We start from the raw sequence: 12,136 nt of genomic DNA on the forward strand, positions 1-12,136 counted from the left end.
TGGATTCTTTCGCAGGGTCCAATGACCATGGAATACATTGTGCTAATTGGTTGATGTCTGCCAATGAAGTGCCTGGTGGGTCTAGTCGAGCTTTCGCTTCCTGTGTTCCAGTTGTCAGATTAAAATGAACCTTCGATGCGCCTGTATGCGGCTTCTTCTTGGCCTGCCTATATTAGTTAGGTATGCAAATTTTATTGACATGTAGCAGTAAGCGATGTTGAAGCACATAGAAGGAATATCAACGTTACCCTACAGACCCAGAGACTCAGGATGGTACAGGCCAAGTTATTTACCCAAGCCTCCTCCTAGCCGAAGCAACCTTTCCGACCTAGCCCTCCGTGCCTCACGCTCGAGATGCCTTATTAATGACAGGCAGCGAATACTCAAGTCACGTTGCAAATTGGCAAGAAGAAATAGAGTTCCATCAGGATGGTGGGTAGTGAACATGCGTAAATAAGGCATCTCTACAATGCAACGCACAAAACGCAGTTTAAAACTTATTTTGGGGTCCGATTTGGCAAAGCCCGGGAGCACGGGGGGCACTATTGTTCTCGGTGCACAAGCCATCTCCTTAAGAACTATCTGCTTACAGACAGTGGCGATGACCTTAGCTGCGACGATTTGATTGGCCCTGGCCCCTGCCGAAGGATGATCTCACTAATCTGATATGTCATAATCAGTTGCAATTGTGCAAGACAGAGCCTCATGGAGCCTTCCCCTGCTTGGGGGCCATACTCGCACACATTAATAATCACCCTCTGAATATTTATGAAGCATCATATTGGAAAGCCGAACCTAGAAAGTTGTATGTCACTAGTTTGGCTGTTATAGCGCCTGTTGGAAACACTAGTCAAGATGTCCAAAGAAGTGATTTTCAGGGATATAAATCCCCAGCAAAAGCAACAACTTATCGACAGACATCGGCAACTCAACCGTCGAATCACCCGTGATTCGCTTGGTTCATTCACATCTTCTGCTTTGGCTATCTTCATGCCATGGAGTCTTTTATCAGTTGGCATGAACTTGACAAATTTGATTCGCCACGTTCATCAAATTCGTGACCTTCAGAAAGAACTGGCCTCTGCAGGAATCAAAGTTCAAAAACGCGTTATCGTACAGGGGCTCATTGAGGGTGCTGTTGTCAAGCTCAGCACGACTTTCCTCCTTTTCGGGCACGATGATCTGGTCCTAGCTACTGATTTTATGGACGATAGAATAGCCAAAGCTGGAGACTGGATTGCAAACCACTCGAGCATCATATTTGAAGCACCGCTACCGAGTACACAAGACATCATTCTTGAAGACGAGGTCCATCGAATGTCCCACGCGATAATTGAGGAGGCGTCTGACCTGGCAAGCCAACCTACGGAGAACACGCAAGAGATTTTGGGGGTTAGTTCAGCACAACAACTTCATGAGCAAGGGATCTCCAGTGGAGTGCGTCTGAACTACATTCGAGCGATAGTTAAAAAAAAACATACATCCTAACAAATTCGTAGTGGGAAGCCCCGGTTGAACAAGTAGTTCAGCAAGTGGTCCTCGTCGGCGCAGTGCAAGCTGCAACCGAGAAAGCATCCGATAAGATACTCGAGCATCCGGTCGACCGAACATTGGACTCTATTACGGGTAGAATAGACGCCATCAATAGCGCGAAAGAACTACCCGAGGATAACCCCCCTGCATTACCACCACGTCCGATCCCGAACAAAATATAGACCCCCCACTGCATGGTCCTTTCGTGGAGCGTGGGCAGTTCAACATAGATGTGATATAATATAGTCATAAGATACCGCCAAGATGTAGTATCAATTGCGACGTCATCATTGCACATAGTGTTATGGCTGTGCATATTACCGACCGAGCCCGTGGGTTGGTCGCCGGTGATAACTACCGGCACCATAATCTCCAAGGATTACCCACTCACGATGTACGCCTTTAGCAGCCTTGCGTGCGTAAGAGAGGGGAGATTCCTTTTCTCTTCCTTTTTATGTAGTAATTAAACCCAATATGGCACCTACAACCGACCGGTTCGTAGCTACGCCAGTAACAGGTCACACTTCTGCGGAGCAGTAAAAGGGGAAAAGAAGTTGGACTGGTCCGTAGCACGGGCCCACTCCATCCAACTGAACCGCTTACCGTTTGCCTCTAGGTGTTCAACTGACGAAGTTCTGGGACTTCAGAAACCCGCTGCCTAGCCTGCATGGCTTCGGCTTCTGTTTATCGTAATTATACTGTTGGGTCACTGAAACCCTTCAAACTAGAGACAGCATCCACCCCCTCCGTCATTGGCAAGACTCCCATCTTCAAGGCTTCTTCTTCTGTGAAAGTGCCATAGTAATCCTCTGTGTCTATTTCGCCTACACCAATAGGTGTCCAAATTGTGTTGACGATGAAGTAAATCACGAATGAAATCGCAAAGCCCAGCGGAAATGCCAAGTAGTATAGTCTTGTCCAACCCTGTCCAACGCGTACACTGTTGGGTGTGACACTTGCCGCGAACCCAGGGAGCTGCGTGGCAAAGCCACAAATCCAAGCGACGAATGCCCTAGGATTCACGCCCTTCCAGAAATAGTAAAACCCATCCGGTCCTGGATGGTAGAGATCTGAGAGCTTGATGCGTCTATGCCGTATCAAAAAATAATCACAGATTTGTATGCCGATCATAGGGCCCAGAAAGGTGCTGTAGGCGGACAGCACACTGATAAAGACACTGGCTGAAGCAATTAACTCCCAGGGACAGAGAGCGATACTCAATATGAGGCCAATGTATGCGCCACGTCGAATGTTGATGTATCTTGAGAACAGTCCAGCAAGGTCCATTCCAGCCGAAAAGGCATTATCGACAGAGTTGATGCTGAGCTGGGTTGCCACGAGGCCAAACCCAGCAAAAAATGCGCCCGCCCGTGACCGAGCGTTATAGTCCGTATCAAGCCACTTTTGGACAACATCAGGTGGGTTCCAGACCGCTTCACCGTAAAGCTGCTGGGTCGCCGAGGCTAGTAGGCACCCTAGCAACGGAAAGAAAGCACCAAACACTATAATGGAGAACCACTGGCCGAAAATTTGGTCTCCTGGTCGGCGAGCGAATCTTGAGTAGTCTGGCTGGTTCGTAAGTCCAACCGCAATACCGCCAATAACCGTTGTAACACCTTTGGTGATGGCCCATCCAAGTTCGCCAGAGCCCATAGTTTGAGAGCCCTGCACCAAGAGAGGGCCGGCCCCATGAGCAGTGGCCATGGCCCAGATTACCATGGAAATGAGCGTTACTGCAGAGAGAGCATTGAACCATACCAGGGCTTTTCTGAAGTTCTCTGGTTTGATATAAAGTACCGGAATCATCAGGATGTTAAACAGGACCCATCCTATGAATTGTCGTGTAGTCATGTTTGCTGACTCAGGGAAGTGGTTGTCCATGCTCTCAAAACTTGGAAAAATTGCTGATAAAATATTGATAATGCATAGTCCTCCAGTCCAAGATTGGACTGCGAACCATACTAAGCTCAGAATGATTCTCTGGACAATCGCGAGGTAGGCGCCATAGACACCCCAGATATAGCGGGATACCACGGGAAACCCAATATGCCATTCAGCGCCGACAAAACCGTTGGCAATTGCGACTAGTGAAATGATGACCTTCCCCACGATGATAGCTATGATTGCCTGCCAGACCGATAGACCAGCTGACACAAGTGATGAGCCGATCTGAAAGTTTGAGACTATAATCCCAAGATTAGTGCAAGGCCACACTTGGTACGTCAATCAGCAAACATACTAGCTACCTGGTTGGTCAACCAAAACAGGAAGAATGTTCCAGTTGTCCATAGGCGCCGATGTGGCGGCAGCGGAAGGATATCTCCATTGATCCAGAAGCTTGCCTCTGAGCCATGACTGGATGGCAGCCGCGCCCAGTCTAGGATTGATCCAACCTTCATTTATACGGACTTCCGAATGGTGGACATCAGTTGAGATGGTTTCACATAGGCAATTACGCAGCAGATATGACTGGTTTGGTCGGACACATAAAGGCGACAGTCTTATATGCTAGCGACTTAGACACCAACCATCCATATGCACCGCATTGTTCGAAGATGGTGGTTTAGTTCGCGCGTTTTCTTATCTTTGGGGAGTACTATCAGCAAACTTACAGTACAGGCTACGTTTCGTTCTCGAGCTTTCTCTAGGTCAAGGTCTTTAAAACAAGAGATAAGACAGCAAAGCGGCCATTTCCATACGTAATCAAGATACGGTTATTTATCAGCGGCACTGACTGAAAGTGCGGGTGACTTGAAGAGAGTTCGTGCTAAACACGGTCGGATAGTCCGTCGGATCTTGGAATTGGAGAGATCTGCATGGAGTTGGAGTGATTAACAGCGCGTGGATCCACTTCTAGCCAGGGGTTCTGATAACACTTCCGCCGAAACCCCAATTGGGGCCTCTCGTTTCACGCCTGGTCTCAATACCGGTAGCCAAGATGACGAATAAAGACGGCTGCCACGAAGGGGACAAAGAGACCAATGAAATCAAGAAGCGGAGGACGCGTGAGCCGTAGCAGGTGTTTGAAAAGCCTTACAAACAGTATCTCACTCAACGTCAAAGAAGGGTTGTCGATTCCAAGATGGGAAGCACTGTAGGCAGCGCAGGCCACGACGCTTTTGGCGAACGTTCAGTCCGTATAGGTGTTGATGTAGGAGGCAAGAATCTGCTTGAATAAACCCTAGTCACCTTCTCATTCTGACCTTTATCAGGCACAAACACGGATGCTGTAGCGATTGACCTTCGACGACAGGCATTAGCAGACCGTGGCTTGAAAGCACATTTCAAAACACCGACAACTCCTGATGTGACCTCGGGTATCGCGACAGCAGTTCGGACTGTCATAGCTGCGGCATCCCTTTCCCCGTCGCAAATCGCCAGTGTAACAATCGGAACCACTCATTTCATTAATGCAGTGGTTGAGAGAGACGCGCGCCGCCTGCGCCGTGTCGGAGTCGTACGACTTTCTAGGTCCTTCTTGCGCGAGGTTCCGCCCTTTGCGGAATTTCCATCTGACTTGAAGCGTATTCTTCAAGGACATGTTGGCATCGTGGATGGTGGACTACACATCGACGGAAGCCAAGAAGCTCCAGTCGTCGAAACACAGGTTGTCCGAGAATGTGAGGCCATCAAGAAAGCGGGACTTAGCGTAGTAGTTGTTGCAGGGGTTTATTCACCCATCGACGAGGTGTTTCAACAGGAGAGCAGAGTTCGGGATATAATTCTGCGAGAAATCCCAGGCATTGATGTCGTATGCTCGAGGGAGGTCTCACCTCGAATCGGTTTTATCGAGCGAGAAAACGCCGCAATCTTGAATGGAGCGATCTTGAAATATGCCAGAAGAACGGTACGACAGTTCAAACTGGCCATGAAGAAACTCAACCTCACGTGTCCGCTGTTTCTTACACAAAACGACGGCACAATCCTTGATTCCTCATCTGCAACGAGAATTCCGATTAGCACGTTCTCTTCCGGCGCTACCAACTCGATGAGAGGCGCTGCATATCTTGCCGGCATGGACGGCCGTGGTGGTTCTTCTGCTATCGTCATTGATATTGGAGGGACTACATCAGATGTCGGTGTCTTGCTCCCGTCTGGGCTACCTCGACAAGCTGGTTCTTATGTAACGGTTGCCGGTGTTAGGGTCAGCTATTCAATGCCACACCTACATTCTATCGGGCTTGGAGGCGGCTCGGTAGTCCAAGTTATCAACGATAATGTGCGAGTAGGCCCGGAGTCCGTTGGACTTGAATTGACTTCCCGCGCGCTGGTCTTTGGAGGAGACGTATGCACAACTACCGATGTCTGCGTCGCATCTGGAAAGGCGGAAGTTGGCAACGCAAGTTGCGTCAAAAGTATCGATCAAGCACTCTTGCTGCACGCCAATGCGAGAATCAAGGCCCTGTTGGAAGGGGCAATCGATGTGGTCAAAACATCGCCCGAGCCCCTTACAGTCCTTCTTGTTGGTGGAGGGGCTGTCTTAGCCCCAGAACATCTCGAAGGGGCTTTGAAAATCATTCGGCCTCCCTTTAACGACGTGGCGAATGCGGTTGGTGCAGCCATCGCCAGAGTTGGTGGCTCGGTGGATATCGTTCAAGGCACCACGCATCAGACGGAGCTACAAGCCGTTGATCATGCCAAGACTCTTGCCATCCGACGCGCAGTAGATGCTGGAGCTCTTCCTTCAAGTGTCCAGATCGCAGAAGTTGACAGCATGCCACTACAATATGTTGCGAATCAAATTCGTACAATCGCGAAAGCCATAGGTGATATCGACATGAACTCTAAGATCGAAGAATCAGCTGCAGACGAAACAGAGAAGGACCAAGACGCAGAGCCTGAGGAAGCCAAAGATCTTGACGTCAATATTTCGACTGAGACAGTCGTGGATCCCTTCACTTATAAGCCTGAGATTTGTACAGGAACTCGAGGGATTTCAGAATGGATTTTCAGCGAAACAGACATTGACTGGTTAGCGGATGGATGCTACGTTTTGGGATGCGCTGGTGGTGGAAGTCCAGCTGCTTCCCAGATACAGCTCAAGAGGATGCTCCGCGAAGGTCACAAAATACGGGTCATTGATAGTTCATCCTTAAATGGCGATGCTCTGATATATTGGGGTGGTAAGTCAATGTTAAATCGCGGGTTAATCCCAGCTTCGAGCTAAGCAATTCATCAGGTCATATGGGCTCTCCGGCCGTTTCAGTCGAACGGCTACAGTCAATAGAGACTGTCTATGCGTTCCAGGAGCTGATGAGATACATGAGACACGACACCTTTGACGCTGTCATGGGCCTCGAAATCGGCGGTGCGAACGGTATGGAACCGTTCTTAGTCGGGTCGTCTCGGTTTTTTGATGCACCTGTCATTGACGGGGATTGGATGGGCCGAGCATATCCAACATATTGGCAAACAACTCTTGCAGTACACAAGCCCCTCGAGCTCACTCCCTGTGCTATAGACTCCGGAGACGGGAAAACTATCATCATGACTCGTGCACCTGATGACGAGATCGTCGACCGCGCTTTGCGAGCTTCTTGCTCGGAAATGGGATCTCGCGTAGGCATGGCTGCAAAACCAACTTGCACTGAGTTTGTTCGTAAGTATGGGGTACTCAATACTGTTTCCCAGGCTTGGAGGATAGGTAGGAGCATAGCTCAAGCTCGAGCCGCCAACCGACTATCCTCTGTTGCAGAATCAATTATCGCAGAGGCTGGCGGTAAAGATGCTGCAAAAGTATTGTTCCGGGGGAAGATCACAAGAGTGGAGAGACGCCTATTCAAAGGCCACTCTTATGGTACTGTCTACATTGCTGCATTCTCTCGGGGTGAAGAGATTGATTCTTCTACAAACTCCACCATCCTAGCGGAAGGAGGGGAACTGCAGATTCCTTTCAAGAACGAAAATATATATGCGAAGCATGTCGGTAATGATGGGGATGAAACGATTCTCGCATCAGTTCCTGATCTTATTGCCGTCTTGGACAACGAATCAGGCAAGGCACTTGGGGTTCCAGAGTTCAAGTATGGATATGCTGTCACTGTGATAGGAATTACATGTTCTCCAAGATGGACTGAAACACCTAGAGGACTGGACATAGGGGGCCCAGCGGCGTTTGGGTATGATGACATCCATTATCGTCCGCTCGGCACCTACGTGGAACCGAAAAGCGTGATTGAAGAGTTTAAATAGCTTTGAATGAATTGATGACAATGTAGCTCATACGGACAGTTTCAGAGCCTACAGTGGTCTATCCACTCGATATATCGATTTTGCCGTATTGAAATATCCTTCGTACTCTATGGTCTCATCGAACTTATCGAGGTCGTAATGGTAATGACCTCCAGCGTTTCTTCCAGCCGGAGAAAAGCAATGCGTATGCTCCATCCGTAATCCCATTGCATTATCTGGGTCCGCAGAGTGCAGCACAGACAGACATACCATCGGAGCAACAGAGTCATGGTAGGTTAACCATTTATCGACTTGGCCACGATTTCCAAAGGGAAGATCTTCTTTTGCTGGGAAATCGGGCATAATGTGATAACGTGCCTAGCCTGACTTGACCACGAACGCGCCACCAAGGCTGACTGTTCGAGAAGTGCCATAAGAAGCACAAAGCCCTTTCTGGATACATTCAGTGAAGCTTTTCTCACTACCTGTTCTCTTCCTTGCCGTAATTTTGAGTACTGGACCAGGGATGCCCAATGAACCATATAGGTTGATCATTAGCGCACACTCTGTAGAAGGACTCATATCGACATGGACAGCTCCGTCATCTAAGTCGATTTTGGCGACGCGTGTCTGATTGTCGACATGATCAAAGCCTCCTGCCCAGCTCAAATTTGGGGCCAGCTCGCAATTTTGGCCAATGACGTGGAATGGACTGGCCCCAGCGCCAATCAAACTCCCCCTTTCAGGTCCCATTTCCATGGCTTCAGCAATTCTGGGGATGGACCAAATTTTGTCGAGCTGAGGGCTTGGAAAAAGATTTGGTTGGCCCCCGACGTCTGCAACTCTTTCCATGCCCGAAAGGCCTTCGGTTGCTAGATGAAACGGCGCTCTTCGGAGATCAGGGCACTGGACAACCTCAACAGTGGCACACTCGTAATTCTCAGTAAGAGGTCCTGCCAGAGCTTCAGCCAACTCCTCGAGACTAGGCGGCGACAGCGGGAACTTTTCAACGTGCATTTTAGCTACTCTTGCGCTCTTGTGCTGTGAGATTGTTAGTTCCATGCCCACAATGACTGCAAATGCTGTTCATGCCATATCAATCTCCACGAAGGGTTTTATACGATGAGACAGACGTACCTTGGAGCAACGCTACATGCTGCACATTTCGTCTCTGCAAGTAAGTCTAGAAATCCCTCGTTCTTCAAGGCTTCCCCGCAGTCCCGCTCTAGCGTCGGCAGTTCGACACAGCTGCAGGAGGGCCTTCGCTGATTCGTGGCAAGATTGTAGGTGTTCCAATTTTCTCTGCAGCGAGTATCTCCCTCTACAATCTCCATCTTCGGGTTGTCAGACTGTGTAGAGACTTAATATGCCTTGCTGTCTTCAATTGAAGACAACTTATGTGCCATTAGCAGCTCAATGTAAGTATTCCCCACAGAGCATAGACATCGTCATTGATCGTTAACATCACAGGCTGGACATCTGAAGTTGGCATCCCAAATTGGATGTAGAGACAGAACGGCAAAATTGTGTATGATTTGATTTCTATAATTGGAAACACCCACCTTTGCGTATTACCATAAGCTAATCTATACAGCAGCTGCGCAAGACATTGTAGGCTTCGGAAGAAGATAGGGCTATGACACTGAGAAGGGTGCTAAAGTCGACAATCGGTGATAATACAAGAGTTTTCAACACGAATCCCACTCAAAAACCCACGTCAAAGCATTGCCGAGTTACCTTGCATACTGCAGGTGCCATCCGAACAGCATACCATGCCAGGCCAGTTATTCTGTCTTGTGGCCGATCGCTGGCGAGTTTCACTAGGACAGGGGCAATACCTTCGTCTCGCGGTCCAACTATCCTAGGTCTCATACCACTCGGGTGTTCTCTATGCAATCACGACAATGGTACATATCAGTCGGACCGATTTTGGTACCAGACTCAAAGCTTCTGAGCGCTTGCGATAGAAATCTGCGATTTACTGATCCGCTCATCCGTAAAGTCACTCGCAAGCCCCTACACGTGTCCAACGTGGGATTTGCAACACACATGCCAATGATTTCGACCCAGGGGTGGGGAATTATATACGCGCTGCGCAATTGGATAGCCCCACAGTCGGTTACTGAGCTCAAAAGGGGAGGTTGATCACTGTTTGGGTAACTTCCTCGATCGCGACGGCTTAGCTCCTGATAGATTGTCCACTTAGATAAGACACGGCGTTCTCTTACTAGTCATGGCACTTGTCCATCTCGGGAGTTCTCTTGGCGTCCTTGGCAAGTAGTATTGACTACGGTACAGGAACTCTAGTCGTATCCGTGGTGATCAGCCGCCCTGCATGAGCCCTCTTACTGAACACGGATTTGAGTATAAGTATTTGGAGGAGGAAATATCGTGGGTACCTCAAACTGGAACGCCTCCGCCAGACCATCACTGCTCATTTGGCAGCTTTTTGACGAAAATGTTGGATCTGGTCTTCGTTACTCTTATCTCTACTACGCTAGCAACCCAACTCGGGACTATTCAGATGACAGTAGGAGATTGCAAGACCAATGCATCTTCAGTCGCAGACCTGCTGGTAGGCAAACTGCCGCCGAGCGCTTCCATCGAGGAAATTGCATACGTTGAGACAGGCGACACATATGGAGAAGGGCGCAGGAATCTGATGTATCCAATTCAACCGACAAACCTACCCGAGTTGTGTGCTGTGACAATATACGTTCCCACGTCCTCAACATCGGCCTACAGGTTCGGCATTTTCCTACCTGTGAATTGGAACTCTAGATTTCTTACCGTTGGCAACGGAGGCTTCGGTGGTGGTATCAACTGGCTTGACATGGGAGCGTACGTCAAATATGGCTTTGCAGTAGTCTCTACTGATACTGGGCATAACTCAACCACTGGAGATGGATCGTGGGCCTTCAAGAACCCTGAAAAGAGAACTGATTGGGGTTGGCGCGCAATGCATGGGACAGTTGACATCTCCAAGCAGATTGTCGAAGCGTACTACGGTGTCAACATCAAGTATTCCTATTACAATGGATGCTCCACTGGAGGCAGACAAGGTTTGCGCCAAGTTCAAATTGACCCAGATAGCTTTGACGGGGTAATTATTGGAGCACCTGGGTGGTATACCACGAATTTGAATACTTGGTTTACCAAAGCTGGCATATACAACCTGCCTGAAACGGATCCCAAGCATATTCCCTTCAACCTCTTCTCCACCATGGCAGACTTGGTGATCAGGCAATGCGACATGCTGGATGGCGTCTATGATGGAATCGTCAGTCTTCCGGATGCATGTGTACCTGACTGGACAGAGATATTATGCAGCAACCCTGACGCTGATCCATCTGCCTGCCTGACGGAAGCACAAGCTTCAACTCCACCTAACGTGTACGGTGATTTCGTTTCTTCGTCCGGGGAGCTTATTCATCCAGGGTTGTCTCCAGGCTGCGAGGGCCAGTGGTTCGCCGTTTTGAACTTTACCAACACAAGTCCTTTCGGCTTCAACTACATTCGGTTCTTCTTGCTAGACAATATTTTCTGGAACTACACTTATTGGGATGACAGCTTGGTCACATACGCCCAGTTGACTGACCCTGGTCAGTCAACTGCCAATGACTATAACCTCACCACTTTCAAAGACCTTGGTCACAAAATGCTCATGTACCATGGCCTCGCGGATGGACTCATCCCCCCTCGTGGATCAGACCTCTACTATAGGAATACCTTAGCGACGATGGGCGAGAACCTTTCGTCAGTCAGTGAATGGTTTCGTTACTTTCAAGTGCCAGGGATGCAGCATTGCTGGTCCACGGCTACTAGCCCCAACTCGCCTTGGTATTTCGGCGCTGAATTCCAAGCAGCTCAGATGGGGACAGATATCTGGTCTGTCCCCGGCTTCGAGGACAAGGACCACGACATCCTCTTAGCCTTGATGGATTGGGTAGAGAACGGAAATCCCGTCAATGCACTTGTCGCGACGGCCTGGAATGATGTCTGGAACACTTCGTCGGGCGTGAAGAGTCAACGTCCAATCTGTCCGTACCCGAACATGGCTGTATGGGATGGTATTGGGGATATAAATCTGGCAGCAAGCTGGACTTGTGGGTACGTTTCCTCCGACGATAGACGTTGGTAAATGCTGACTCTGAATAGACCGATAGTTCATACTCCTTCCCCAATTGCGGATGTAAGCGTCTCCCAAGTACTCACATATCCCTTCCAACTAGTGAGGAAGTGTTTTCGACTCTTCGGCCTATCAGCATTCTAGGGTATCATTAGCTAGCATCATTAAACATTTTAGACTCGCTTAGATCCAATACGGATGGGGTATTTGCTGCTTATCGATGGGGCCATGATGTTGTAGTTCTGACTATGGTGGCCCACTACTCTTCACCTAAGTCATCCAAAATCAACTTCAGTTTGCTTG

General features: G+C 49.0%; 5 protein-coding genes across 5 annotated transcripts; 3 read left to right on the forward strand and 2 right to left on the reverse strand.

Moving 5' to 3' along the window:
• Positions 1–855: 855 nt before the first annotated feature.
• JN550_012468 (uncharacterized protein) lies at positions 856–1,715 on the forward strand (the record flags this gene model as incomplete). The annotated part of the gene is made up of 2 exons (XM_049310947.1): positions 856–1,437; positions 1,500–1,715. 2 exons carry the CDS (start codon positions 856–858, stop codon positions 1,713–1,715), a joined length of 798 nt encoding a protein of 265 aa, XP_049165512.1.
• Positions 1,716–2,226: 511 nt separating this feature from the next.
• Positions 2,227–3,932, reverse strand: JN550_012469 (uncharacterized protein; the record flags this gene model as incomplete). The annotated part of the gene is made up of 2 exons (XM_049310948.1): positions 2,227–3,716; positions 3,773–3,932. The coding sequence occupies 2 exons, from the start codon at positions 3,930–3,932 to the stop codon at positions 2,227–2,229; spliced, it is 1,650 nt and encodes a 549-aa protein (XP_049165513.1).
• Positions 3,933–4,615: 683 nt separating this feature from the next.
• JN550_012470 (uncharacterized protein) lies at positions 4,616–7,725 on the forward strand (the record flags this gene model as incomplete). Its single annotated transcript, XM_049310949.1, has 3 exons — positions 4,616–4,670; positions 4,746–6,656; positions 6,713–7,725. 3 exons carry the CDS (start codon positions 4,616–4,618, stop codon positions 7,723–7,725), a joined length of 2,979 nt encoding a protein of 992 aa, XP_049165514.1.
• Positions 7,726–8,082: 357 nt separating this feature from the next.
• JN550_012471 (uncharacterized protein) lies at positions 8,083–8,721 on the reverse strand (the record flags this gene model as incomplete). The annotated part of the gene is made up of 1 exon (XM_049310950.1): positions 8,083–8,721. The coding sequence occupies one exon, from the start codon at positions 8,719–8,721 to the stop codon at positions 8,083–8,085; it is 639 nt and encodes a 212-aa protein (XP_049165515.1).
• A 1,441-nt stretch (positions 8,722–10,162) lies between these two features.
• JN550_012472 (uncharacterized protein) lies at positions 10,163–11,845 on the forward strand (the record flags this gene model as incomplete). Its single annotated transcript, XM_049310951.1, has 1 exon — positions 10,163–11,845. One exon carries the CDS (start codon positions 10,163–10,165, stop codon positions 11,843–11,845), a length of 1,683 nt encoding a protein of 560 aa, XP_049165516.1.
• Positions 11,846–12,136: the final 291 nt, after the last annotated feature.

The sequence above is a fragment of the Neoarthrinium moseri genome, assembly GCF_022829205.1.
Source record: "Neoarthrinium moseri strain CBS 164.80 chromosome Unknown scaffold87_Wmoseri_CBS_16480, whole genome shotgun sequence".
Lineage (NCBI taxonomy): Eukaryota > Fungi > Ascomycota > Sordariomycetes > Amphisphaeriales > Apiosporaceae > Neoarthrinium > Neoarthrinium moseri.